This window comes from Syzygium oleosum, unplaced genomic scaffold (assembly GCF_021117445.2).
Source record: "Syzygium oleosum isolate NSW1041296 unplaced genomic scaffold, Sole_v2.1 Sole_v2.05, whole genome shotgun sequence".
Classification (NCBI taxonomy): domain Eukaryota; kingdom Viridiplantae; phylum Streptophyta; class Magnoliopsida; order Myrtales; family Myrtaceae; genus Syzygium; species Syzygium oleosum.
In genome coordinates, this window is record NW_026607489.1 from 1,577,203 (window position 1) to 1,590,095 (window position 12,893).

General features: G+C 42.5%; 1 protein-coding gene and 1 pseudogene across 1 annotated transcript; one reads left to right on the forward strand and one right to left on the reverse strand.

The window, feature by feature from the left end:
- Positions 1-226: 226 nt before the first annotated feature.
- On the forward strand, positions 227-3,267 carry LOC115680813 (F-box/FBD/LRR-repeat protein At1g13570-like). The gene is made up of 4 exons (XM_030604654.2): positions 227-395; positions 934-1,764; positions 1,897-2,052; positions 2,687-3,267. The coding sequence occupies exons 2-4, from the start codon at positions 946-948 to the stop codon at positions 2,963-2,965; spliced, it is 1,254 nt and encodes a 417-aa protein (XP_030460514.1). The 5' UTR covers positions 227-395; positions 934-945; the 3' UTR covers positions 2,966-3,267.
- Positions 3,268-4,255: 988 nt separating this feature from the next.
- LOC115680819 ((-)-germacrene D synthase-like) lies at positions 4,256-5,591 on the reverse strand (annotated as a pseudogene).
- Between the last annotated feature and the right edge of the window lie 7,302 nt (positions 5,592-12,893).

The window sequence follows — 12,893 nt, forward strand, 5'->3', positions numbered from 1 at the left end:
CAGCATCATGTTGGTGCTTTGGACGTGCCTTAACTTTAGTATCTACACATTTAAAAAGGCAACAGAGCTGAGAAAAGGGTTGAACACACTGTTACTTGCTTCTTGGCAAAGGAGCTTCTCGGCGAAGGAGTCTCATAACTAGTCAAGAGGGTCAAAGACTTCATTGGCTCCATTTATATGCTAGAAAACCATCGGCTCTCCGTGTGTTTCCAAGTTCACCATTCACCTCTTGCAAATGCAATTCACTCTGCCCCGTATACTAACATCTTCAGCTGAGTGTTGCTGATCAACAATCTCTCTCTCTCTCTCTCTCTCAGTGGTCAACTAAATGCAGTTTGTTGCAGAAGTTTCATAAATCGTAAGCAAGAACAGTAGTCACTTCAACAAATCCTCCGGTGAGCAACATAGTCAAACTTTACATGGTACTTATGCAAAAGATGTATCGGTTCTAACTTTTGTCTCGGTCTGGGGCAAGAATGTTAGATAGTAGTCGTAAATGGTTCTTTTAAGAGCACGAACTCGATTTCACAGGCTCCACATGAGTCCCACTTAACCCATGGATCAGGATTTTGGGGTGTGAACATGCATCCCGTGCAATCATAACACTTACTTCTTTTGTAAGTTACCTCGCATTTGAGGGAATTCAAATCAATGGGCAAAAGAAGAAAAATTGATGCGGAATGTACACTTTCAAACATTACAATTTTTATTTATTTCCTCATCTTTTTATTTAGAAATTACTTTAGGATATTACGTGATTTTTTTTTTCAATTTTGAGTAGCCCATTTTTATATTTAAGATTTACTATGTTCGTGTTTCTTATTAGTTAAGATATTTCTTATTTCATGCTTAAAATTTCATTATAGTTTTTCAATTTATTCGCGTCTAACCATTTCCAATGTGTCACTTGTCAGAAATTCCAAATTATTGCAGGTGAGAATAAGAATGACGAATGAGTCGGACAAGATCAGCCAGTTATCGCGGCACATAATGGACCAAATCCTGTCACGCTTGCCTATTAAAGACGCAGTGAGGACTAGTATTTTGTCGAGAAAGTGGCGGTACAAATGGTCTTCTGTTCCACAACTTGTGTTTGATGACCAATGCACCAGCGCCACGGGAGTTCCTTCTCTTCAACCATCTCCACAAGAAAACTTGGTGAAGATAATTGACAAGGTCCTCTTGCTTCATATTGGGTCGATACAGAAGTTCAAGCTCTCTCACAAAGAAATTTACGCCTCAAGTGACATTGACCACTGGATTCTTCATCTATCCAGAGTCTCCGTTAATGAAATCGTAATTGACATCTGGAAAGAGCAGAATTACAAGATTCCCACCTCCTTATTCAATTGCAAGGACTTGATTCATTTGGAACTCTTCAAATGTGTAGTAAAAGTCCCATCAACGTTTGAAGGATTCAAGAACTTGGAAAGTTTGGATCTTCAGCATGTTGAACTGTCTCGAGACGGGCTTGAGGCTTTGATTTCTCGCTGCCCCCTTCTAAAAATTCTGAGGTTGAGCAACTTAGAGAGGTTTAAGCAAATTACTGTTGAAGCTGGCAACCTTGAGTGGCTTGAAGTTGAAGGAGATTTACAAGATGTCACATTCGGTGTTATGAACCGTTTGGAGTCGGTCATAATAGGCTTCTCTGATGATATTGCTAACAAATGTGGACCCGGCGATGCCAACTTGAGCAATTTGCACAAACTCTTCCAAAGTCTGCCCAAACTTCAAAGTCTCAAGCTTGAAAATTACTCACTGAAGGTACATTTTGAGCACATAAATTCTGAAATTTCTTAGGACTCTATTCACTATTATCTTTGTGATGAAAATATTTTGGCTCTATAATTAAATCCTTGGTATCAATTGACACTCGATTTTGGTTGATTTGTGTAGTATTTGGCATTTGGGAATGTTCCACAGACACCACCTAATGAACTCGTTCATTTGAAGTACCTCTTCACATGTATAGACTTCAATAGTGTGGAGGAGATTTTGACTGTTATGTGCTTGATTAGAAGCTCTCCTCAGTTGAAACATGTAGGCTTTCAGGTGAGTATGATCATTGAGATTAGTGTCTAGCAGACTAATCTTGTATTTCTTCAAAACTATTATCACATATCGTATTAAGTTATTTGTCTGATTTTTCAGCATTGTTTTATGACTTGGCAAAAAATTTGAAGCACATAGTGAACCAAACTTAAAGTACAATGATCTGTCACCGTAAGCTAAGTGGATTTTACTTATTAAGTGGTATACTATAACATATCATAGTGAGACAAATCAATGAATCCTTTTCTATTTAGCGAAATTGCTCATCATTTGAAGAAAGATGAATGGGTATCAGAAGAGTGTTGCTTCCTTTGTATCAAGTTTTAGATTATATGTTACGTATAATTTGATTTGATTTGATTTTCGGTGATCATGATGTTACACGGTGCTTTTTGATCATTGATTTGAGGAAAAGAGAACTAATCTATACACTATAGTCATTAAATTATGCATTCTCAGAATGAATGATGGTATAATAATCTCTTTCAGCCAAAAGGACAGAAATTGTAATACAGGGATCACATTAAAGGAAATAGACAAAGCAAGCTCTCTGTCTCTCTTGATAAAATGACCAAAGTAAGCTCTCTCTACGCATCTCTATGTTAAAGTTGCTCTTTGATCGTAAAAACCACAGAATCGTGCCAAGGATGAACAGACTACAAGGATTGGGACAATAGCTGACTTTTGGGAAGACCACCGTGTGTGTTGTCTAGAACAATTACAAATTGTATCGATGGTTGGGATTTCCGGCAGTAAGCCAGAGCTGGAATTGATGAAGTTTCTACTTACTAGCTCGCCAAACCTACAAAAGATGACAATCCAGCCTAATTCCACAAATGGAGAAGGCAAGTTGCTCAGGGAATTGGTACGGTACCGGCGAGCCTCAACTCAAGCAGAAGTGTTCTTTCTTTGATCCTGTTGATCCGGAAGCCAACCCCCCTTAAGATTGAATCACAAATGGCAGTAACGGTCACCGCAATTGTTTTGCTATGCTACGTTGAACTTGAATATACTGATAGACAGATTTTTTTTTTTGTATTACTAACAATAATGCAAATCCTCTTCGTTCATCTTGTGTTAGCCTCTCGTAAGGAGATTCTCATTCCATGTATAGTCATTAATGAAAGCATCTGGTTGCTTTTCTTATAGCACGGATTGCCCTTCTGGCTTTGATTGTATGAGTCTTCACACTGAGTAATGTAATTCGTAGGTTATCTTCTGGATTGGGTCAGAATATATTAATGTACTACATCTTTCACAATCTCAAGTTAACAAAAAGGTAATTGGAAAGAAAGATGAGCCATGAAGAGTAGTTTTTTTTGGCTAATTTGAAGACTTCTCAGCATTTGTTTTTGAGAAATGCCAAGAAGACGGTTCTGTCACCTTATGTAAAGTGACGGTCTACTCTTGGCCACAAAATCATTCCTTAGGAACAGAATGACTTGTTCATCCAGTTTCCATGGAAGTAGCCTTCTTTAAAACATTAGGTTATTTACCTAAGATTACGCATAGCCATGACAAAAAGAAAAAAGAAAAAAAGAATGCTAGATCATAGACAATCCTTCCGCGAGTCAAAGAAATATTATTTGCTTAGTATTTTCTAGATTGGAATTCCCAAGGTTTGTGTCATTTTATAATGTTGCTAAAATATTATAATATATAAAAGCCAACATAATCATTTGCATGACTACTATACCACGTTTTATGTTTAAATTTCCTCACACGAGCCTATCAGTGGCACAATATTCTTTTCCCTAGTCATGGTCACCTCATTTTCACAGTTTTAAAACATGTGCTACTAGCTTGGAGTTATGGTGAGACTAGCTAGTCTACAAAAGTAACAATTAAAACACGAGCAACGTGGAATTAGAGAAGTGATTGGAATCAAAGATGAATCTGACTCCCTACATTATACAATTTTGCTTGAACCAATTTTATCTTCAACTAAGTTTCTACGCATTTTCTCATATTTCACCTTATAAATTGGAATGTATGAAATATTTTGCCTCTCTTTAGGCTATGATTCTTCATCTGCCAGTGTGAAGTGTACTATCCCTATACATCTGATGTCTGTCGCATAGCTGGCAATACATTGATGTAACTTTTTACTTCTTAAAATCAATTAAAATTTGCATTTCCCTTTTGCAAATTGCGCCCGACATGTTTTATTTTATTCGAAATCCACTAGAAAAAGAAGGGGGCTCTCAGGCCAGAGAAGAGCGAGGATCGAGTGTTAACACAATTCAAATTGGACGCAAAGCAGATTTGGAAATGTCTAACGCAATCGATGATGGCTTGGTACTTCATCTTGTTCTTCCAATCCATCACATTGGCAATGGATTGGCGAGCAGACAAGTCACATACTCTTTTAAATTAGTTCCAGCATTCACGTAGTGATCTGTGCCATCTCCCTATACCGCATTCATGGATCGGGCAAGATTGATGATTCGCATGAGGAGTACCCTGGGAACGATGTTCGGACGGCACAACTCTTCGTTAATGTCCTTCCACACATTGGCCACTTGTTTGCCGAGTTCCTCCTTTGCCTTTCCTCCGTAACTCCATATTGTTTCATGAAACACTCCACCGAAGATGCCACATGACCTCTCTCTTGCTCAAACTATAAAAAAAAAAAATATCGTTGAAACTCTTTTTTCTCCTATTGATAAAACCTATGAGACAAAATCTTGATAAAATGTTGATTCACTGGTATAGCTTTTGTATACCTTGTGTCCAGCAATGTCATTCATGAGCCAGCAGATTACTTGCGAAGCCTTCACTATCTTGGGATCGCTGAATAATAACCAGTCAAAATCATCTTTTGTTACATCTCCCATTCCCAGAAACGCTGTCACAAATGTCAATTCACAGCCAATGGTTGTTAATGCAATGGGCATGTACTCCTCCATCGTTGGTACGTGGCCTTGGTGGAACCATTTGGCTTCGGCCAAGTACGCTCTCACTTGGACTTTCATCTGAGAATTCATTATCGAACGTAAAGCTACATCAATATTCGAGCTTTAATGTATTTGGTGGATTTAGATGTATGACAGTCTCTCATCCTTATCCAAAAGATCGATAATTCTGTTTTAAGTGGATAAATTAAAAATTGTATTTGATTAATGTATTGTCGAATGGCTTACCGCTTCTTTTGCAAAGAAGAGGCAGCATGATCTTCCTTTTCTGGTCAGTTCGCAGCCAATTTCATTATACAAATCAAGAAGTGTCTTGTAAAACACTTGCACGCACTTTGGCAATCCTTCTTTGGCATCGACATCCCACCTGAATTCAAGTTTAGAAAATATAAAACTTGATCATAATTAACAGTTGATCAAATTACAATAAGTAAGTTTAGCCGAAAAACTGAGAAAAGCCTCCAAGAGCCAACTGTACCTTTCAACTGCTTCTGCTAAGAGTTCTAGTTCTTCCAATGTGCCATGGACATCGTAGATGTCGTCGAGAATGGTAATAGTGACCATCATTTTGGTTAATATTCCTCTAGCAATCTCATACTCCGGCTCGAAAGAAACTCCTAACATCTAGACATACAGCTCCCCAAGCATATCTCTAGTAAATGGGAACTCCCTCTCTATATCTAAATCCTTCCACCACCTAAGGAAAGGCGAATTAGAATCATTCAAGGGTATTCCAAGCTTTGGGAAAGGCGAATTAAGACTTCGTTGCGCGCGACCAAAGCATTCAATCATGAATTGACAATTCGACCATAAGGATCGTTGAAGGACAACCATAAGCCATTTCAAGCCGATCCAGGAATGGTTATAGATCGATTTGACAATAGTATAGAATCGGATTGCGGGTGATTCCGCATGATTACTATATTGATTTCGAACGACACTAAACCAATCCTTAATGACCGTATGCTTCGAAACGGGTTATTAACCCCTCACGATTACATGACAAACGAGGGTCATTCATGGATTGAGAATGCTTAAACACGGATTGATTTGGAATCAATTACGGGTTAAACGCATGAAACCCCTAAAAGCCGCTCATTGTTCTAATTATACGAAAGACGCATTTGAGTGATTTTAACCATAAATTCCAATCCAGTTGAGGATATTGGACTCTAGAGGATTAAGAGATAATTATTAGAAAAATTCTGGGAATCGCTTATTTATCAGTAAACCGAGAAACCTTGGAAAAGTGAAATTTGGGCCGGAAATTGGGCCCGCGAATTTCTAAGAGCCCAATGGGCCTCATGGATTGTATAGTCGGCCACGAGGGCCCAATGGAAGGAAAATTACGGTTTTGCCCTTTTAGGCCCAAATTAAGAAGTTTTGAGAATTTGTGCAAGAAAAGCTCGAGAAGAGAAGCCCGTAAGGAACTAAGCCCAATGACAGGGCCCAAGGAGGATTTCGGCCCAAGAAGAATGAGCTTAACCCAAGTTTAAGCCCACTGAATCTTTCAAGCCCATTTCAAGCCCGTTTCTCTTCAAATTGGACCTGTTCAAGCCCAAGCCCAAGTTTGTTGACCCGAACCCAAGCCCATGTGAATAGTGCACATGAATAGTGCCGTGAATAGTGTCAAGAGCTGAAATTACCAAAATAGCCCTCTCATCTTCTCTTAATTACCAAATTGCCCTTTTAGAAGCTTTTTGCAAGATTGATTCCTAGCCATTGGATCTTGACTTGTTGGGCAAGGATGGATCTTGGCCATCCATTTTGGGGTGTCTTGCAAGATACTTTCTCTCTCCTCCTCATTTCTCTCATTTTCTCTCTATCTCTTCTCTCTCTCTCTCTCTCTCTCTCTCTCTCTCTCTCTCTCTCTCATGTTTTTCTCTCCCTCTCGGCCTCACCATTTTCTGCCACCATCACCGCCCCTTTTGGCTGCTGTTTTGGCCACCGTTCACCCCCATCTCCGCCCCCAAGCCACACCGTGAGCTGCCCTTGCCGAGCCACCACCGTGTGCGGTCCGTCCGAGCTGTTTCCTCGCCGATTCGCCCTCACCGCGAGCTAAAACAGCCCACAGAAGCTGTGGTGCTGCTGTCCATGCCGTCGTCGCCACCTCGTGTTGTTTCCGGACCGAGCCACGCGCAGCCCTCGCCGCCGCCGTCACGCCCGTGTCGTCGGAATCGTTTCCGGGTGAGTTAACGCTCTAATCCTTGATTAGTACGTTAAACTTGCTTAGGGTTTGATTAGACTAAGTTAATATTGCTTAGTGATAATTAATTAAGGATTAGTTGATAAGTTATCGCGATAAATGATAAGTGGACTTAATAAGTTATCGAGAAAATGCGATAAGCTATCGAATTTTTAGTGATAAGCTTTTGCCGATATTGCGATAAGCTATCAAGGATTTGACGATAAGCTATCGAGAATTTGATGATAAGCTATCGGATTATTTTATTATTAAGTAAATTAATTTTCGGAATTTAAATATTAATATATTATTAATATTTTTGTGTAGAGTGTAATAATAAATTGTGATTGTTTTAGGCTTGAATTGTGATGTCTATGTTAGAAATTGCCATATAAATTAGCTTGTGTAGCTCAATGAATTGTATTGCCATTTTTAAGGATGGAATTGCGGGCATGTGAACAGTAAATCTCGAGGTGTCAGGTTTGTATGTCGGGTTTGTATGTCAATTTTTATGAGCTAAATAGGGCGTGGATGTTTGAATTGGGAAGTATGCAAAGTTTGATGGATTAATTATATGTTTGTGATCACGTGTGAATTTATTACCGCATTTTTATGTGTGGAAGTTGCAGTAATTTGTTGTGTGAGCACGAACCACGTTTGCATTTGGCTAAATGCTGAGATATAAATGAGTTGTATGTTTGTCGTGCTCGTGTGATCACATAAAGGAACCTGTCACTCAGCGGGGGTCTAGGGATGCAATGTGTGACATTGTGCGAAAAGTGAGTGCAATATGTGACATTGTGCATAAGAGAATAGCACATCATATACCCTGTTGTATTGGCTAAATTCAAAGATAAAGAATTGGCTTGAGTGGTTAGTGTGCCTGCATGGTCACATGAAAGTTCGTACAGGCGGGGGTTCTAGACGATGCCCGGTGAGGGTTCAGATGCCGTCTAGGCGGGGGTTCTAGACGATGCCGTGTCGCGGTTGAGGCCAGATCGATACTCCTTATGGAATGACGTCTGGACGGGGGTTCTAGATGTTGCCGTACCCGACGGAGTAGGACGACGCCCGGTTATGCCAGAAGACACCGGCGGGGGTTCGGTTGTGGCCTTGAGTGGTCGTTTAATAATCTGGACTATTATAAGTGCAACGTGCATGGATGAATGCATTGTGCCTGAAAGAGATAATTATATGTGTCTGGATTATTAAATTGATGCTGTGCCTGCTTATACACTATGATATGCCTCTGGTTTATGCAATCATGTGATCTTATTATATGCTCATTGGAGCGATTGCGGAGTTATGATGGTTAGTGAGGGCCAACCTGATGCGAATAACGCGGGTTGTGCCGTGGCTCTGTGAGTGTCACGCCCCAAATCCTACGGCACGCGACAACCCTACCGAGGTCAATTCAGTACGATGTCCCAGGACGTGTCGCCGACCCAACACCCAACACAGAGAACAATGCACAAGCGGAAGCAAACAAACACCCGTACAAATTAAAAACCACATGACCAGGAATAGCAGTAATACCATAAATACAACTTGCACTAACATCTGGAAACATATACAAAATCCATTTACACCCAAAATATGCACCACCAATAAAAAAAAACGGGTCAACGGCCACTACTAGCAAAAAGGGGTAAGTGGCCCGGGCGATTAGACTACTACCTAAGGTGGAGCTTCGATCAAAACGGTACTGGCCCGACCTATCTGAGACTAAGGCTAACCCTACGGAACCCAGTCCGGGTCGGATCCCGAGGACTCAGAGGAACTGTCAGATAGCTCGACCTCAGAGTCTAGGGAATCCAGCTCGAACTCGGCCTCTACCGGCTCCTCCTTAGACTCGCCCTCCTGCTCGGGGTCCTGATCCATAGGCTCTGCCTCCTCATCCGACTCCATCGGCTCCGGGTCAAAGTCCCAATCCACCGGCTCCTCGTCCATCGGGTCAAACTCGTCAACCTCCCCGATAACAGGCCGGTGGACAGAACTAGAACTCCCCTCGAACGTGTACTCGGGGCTCGCTTGGTCTCCATCTTGACACTGGGGATCTACCTCACCTAGTCCGTTAAACGGGACGTCAAAAGTCCTGAGGGGCCCGAACGTCCTAGAGTAGTCTCTGAAACACCAGGCTATATACTCGTGGGCCTGAAAATGCTGCGTGCCCACGTCGACCCATAATGTAGTAAATTGTCTAATATACGTATCCCCGTTCCCTACGGGGTACTCGGTCACGTCCCGATTTATCCGAGACGGAATCCCAAAACGTATAGGAACGTCAGACATCTTCAGGGCCGGGGGTCTGAAACATTGGGTTTTTAACAACAATGAGAACGAATCTTAGCGAGTAAAACCCCTTAAACCTAAACTAGGCTAACATGCACCTCCTAACAGGCAAACAATCACATGAACAGATCAAACTCAATTGACCTAGGCCCTCGGGCCCAGATCGAGCACACAAATGACCATGCAGGTTAGGCATATAATAAACATAATAATGGCACATACGCGACAGGCTTAGTCATACGTACGCCATACACATGCTCATGCTCATTAATGCCTGCATTGCACACAAGTCACCGACACTCACATGCTTGCACACTTGCCAATGTACTCTTGCACACATATGCCATCAATATGTTCACGCTCATGATCAGGCTCAAATATGCATACTGGCACACTGCTCAATTACTCAATTAGAGTTCGACCCGCGTAAAACGTATCAGGTCTGACCCGCGTAAAACGCATCAGGTCTATCAATCCATACCAACACTTCATGGCCCACGTAAAACGTATCAGACCCAATGTCTCTAGCCCGCGTAAAACGCATCAGGCGCAACACCGATCTCCTTATACAAACCAAAACCCGCGTAAAACGCATCAGGCTGGCTGTCTTCCGGCAATCCAGGCATCGTCCCGCGTAAAACGTATCAGGACGGGTTCAATACCCCGCGTAACACGCATCAGGGCTTATAGTGATCACACATATACACACACCAATTTTATCTGAACACCGCGTAAAACGCATCAGGGCAGTTAGGTGATCACATGCTCATGTCAGGCACGCATACTCGCACAATCCTCATATCATGCCAATGCTCCGCATACGAAATGCGTGGCCATGCACAATGAGCATTCAATTTCATATAGGCATGCAATCAATTAATGCAAATTCAATGTGTATCTCAACATGCTCAATACCACAAACTAACTTGCCCAACTCATCCAATAATTCAATTCAGCCACGATATGGGCAACTCACAATTTAGCATGCTTAGAACATCACATTGACATGTCCAATTAATACAATTAGTCCGATTCGAACACGGCTCACCATTGACACAATTTCCATGCGATTAGTCAGGTAAATCACATAATTAATGGCCCATTAACTCCTTGCTATTCGTCCACATTAGGCACGTGACATGGCATCACGAAATTGATTATAATTAAGCACGAAACAGCCACCACATGGACAATTCAAGACATGCTAGGAATTCCACAATTGAACCCTAAATTTAACCAAACTCGGGCCAATTAATACCTATAATTCCAGCCATCAAACGGCCCACTCTTGGACACTTAACCACATTGAAATCCATATATTAGACTCCCAAATCGTCACATAATCCACCACTAATCAACAGCCCAATAATTAGCCCTAGATCACTCTAATTAACCCCTAAGTTACCATAAACCTATCTAGAAATGCTTAATTATCCTAATTAGGGTTTAGGAGTAATTACTCACTTAGTCCTAAGCTCCAAAGGCGGCTGAATAGGTGGAATAATGGGCCGGCTGAGTTCGTCTCACGGCGGCAGCGATTGGCCTTGACGAGCGGCGATGGCGCGTGCGGCGGCGCTCCAGCGAGGGCTGATCACTCGGCCAAGAGGGGGAAATGAGAGTGAGAGGGAGAGTGGCGAGACGGGATGGTGATGGCGAGGCTAGACGGAGCGGACGAGTGGCGCTCGGCGGGCGACGTGCGGTGACGGCTCCTCCGGCGGTCCCGGCAGCTCATGGCCGAACAAGGGAGGAGAGAAGGAGAATGGCGTGGGAGGAGAGGGGGAGAGTGGCCGGTCACAATGAGAAGTGAGGGGGGGGAGAGAAAGAGAGAGGGAGGGAGGGAGGGAGGGAGGGAGGGAGAGAGAGAGAGAATATAGGCTTGAGGAAGATAATGGGGTGGTTGACCAAACATCTAAAAATGACCATCTTGCCCTCATCATCAATGGCTAGGATCAAGTCTATCCAAAATATCTAAGGACAAATTATTTCACTAATTCTAACAATAAAAATAAGGCTGAGCAAGACCATAATATCCTCTAATTAATCTCTAAAATTCGGAATCCAAGCTTAGGATCTAGGGGCAATTTGGTAATTTTCCGTTCCCGAGTCAAATTTCCAATTTTCGACTCTACCGATCCCAAATATAATTGGCCACACTTATATGACGTTGTCCTTGAAAAATAGTCGCGTATGCCTACGAAATTCGACACCGAAGTCCGGACTCAATTCCACGATCGATTTCGCCCAATTGCGATTTTAGCGTCTTTCACTAACGGGCGGCTGTTTAGGGGTTACGCGTATCGACCTAGGGTTACTCGAGTCGCGACGATCTCGACTTCCAAGACAACGTGAGGATTTATCGCTAGTTCAAAGGGTCACGATCGTTCGGAATAAGTTCGGGATTGTTCGCCACGCGTACTCTTGGTCGTGCGGAATCACTCGAGATCCGATTGTATGGCGTTGGCCAAACTAAATCCGTCACTCTCCTTGGATCGGCCCACATTGGCCCAAAATATTCCCTCGTCGTTTCTCGGAATCGGACTCAATTCACGGTCGAGTTCTCGGGTCCACGTACCGTTTTCCCTAGTTAGTCATTCTCTATTGGTCAGTATCCCGAGAATGATCAGTTTCAAGCGAGACTTACTAAAACGAAATGAGAAATACATATCCATTTTATTGACCACGAAAGTGGGTCGAATTCAGGACGTTACAACTCTTCCCCCCTTACAAAAATTTCATCCTCGAAATTTATAATCCAAACCCAATTACTCAAATAATTGGGGATGCTGACGTCGCATTACTTCTTCGCTTTCCCAAGTGGCGCCTTTCGTCCCGTGATGTTCCTAGACAACTTTGACCAACGGGATCGTCTTATTCCTCAAAACCTGCTCCTTTCTGTCCTCGATTCGCACCGATCTCTCCATGTACGACACCCTGTCGTCCACGTCTATTACTTCATGATTCAGCACGTGGGTCAGATCCGGTTCGTACTTTCTTAACATTGACACGTGGAAGACGTTATGAACTTGCGACAAATTCGGCGGCAAGGCGAGACGATAAGCCAATGTTCCAATCCTCTCCAAAATCTCGAACGGGCCTATATACCTTGGACTCAGCTTTCCTTTCTTGCCAAACCGAGACAGTCCTCTCATCGGTGAGACCTTAAGGAATACATGGTCACCAACCTGAAACTCTAACGGTCTACGCTTTCGGTTCGCATAACTCTTCTGACGGCTCTGAGCTGTCCTTAGCCTTTCCCGGATAATCTTTACCGTTTCCATCGACTGTTGAACCAACTCTGGACCCGTTACACTTCTTTCTCCCACTTCATCCCAACACAACGGTGTTCTACACGCTCTGCCATAAAGTGCCTCAAACGGTGCCATCCCAATACTCTGCTGAAAGCTGTTATTGTAGGTAAATTCAACCAAATGCAACTGCTCTTTTCACTT

What these genes read in the sequence shown, in the direction of transcription:
- LOC115680813 (XM_030604654.2), top strand. Translation starts at nt 946, where the DNA reads ATGACGAATGAGTCGGACAAGATCAGCCAGTTATCGCGGCACATAATG. An exon ending in TTGAAAATTACTCACTGAAG is followed by an intron (nt 1,765 to 1,896) that starts GTACATTTTGAG and finishes TGATTTGTGTAG; the next exon opens with TATTTGGCATTTGGGAATGT. An exon ending in TGAAACATGTAGGCTTTCAG is followed by an intron (nt 2,053 to 2,686) that starts GTGAGTATGATC and finishes TAAAAACCACAG; the next exon opens with AATCGTGCCAAGGATGAACA.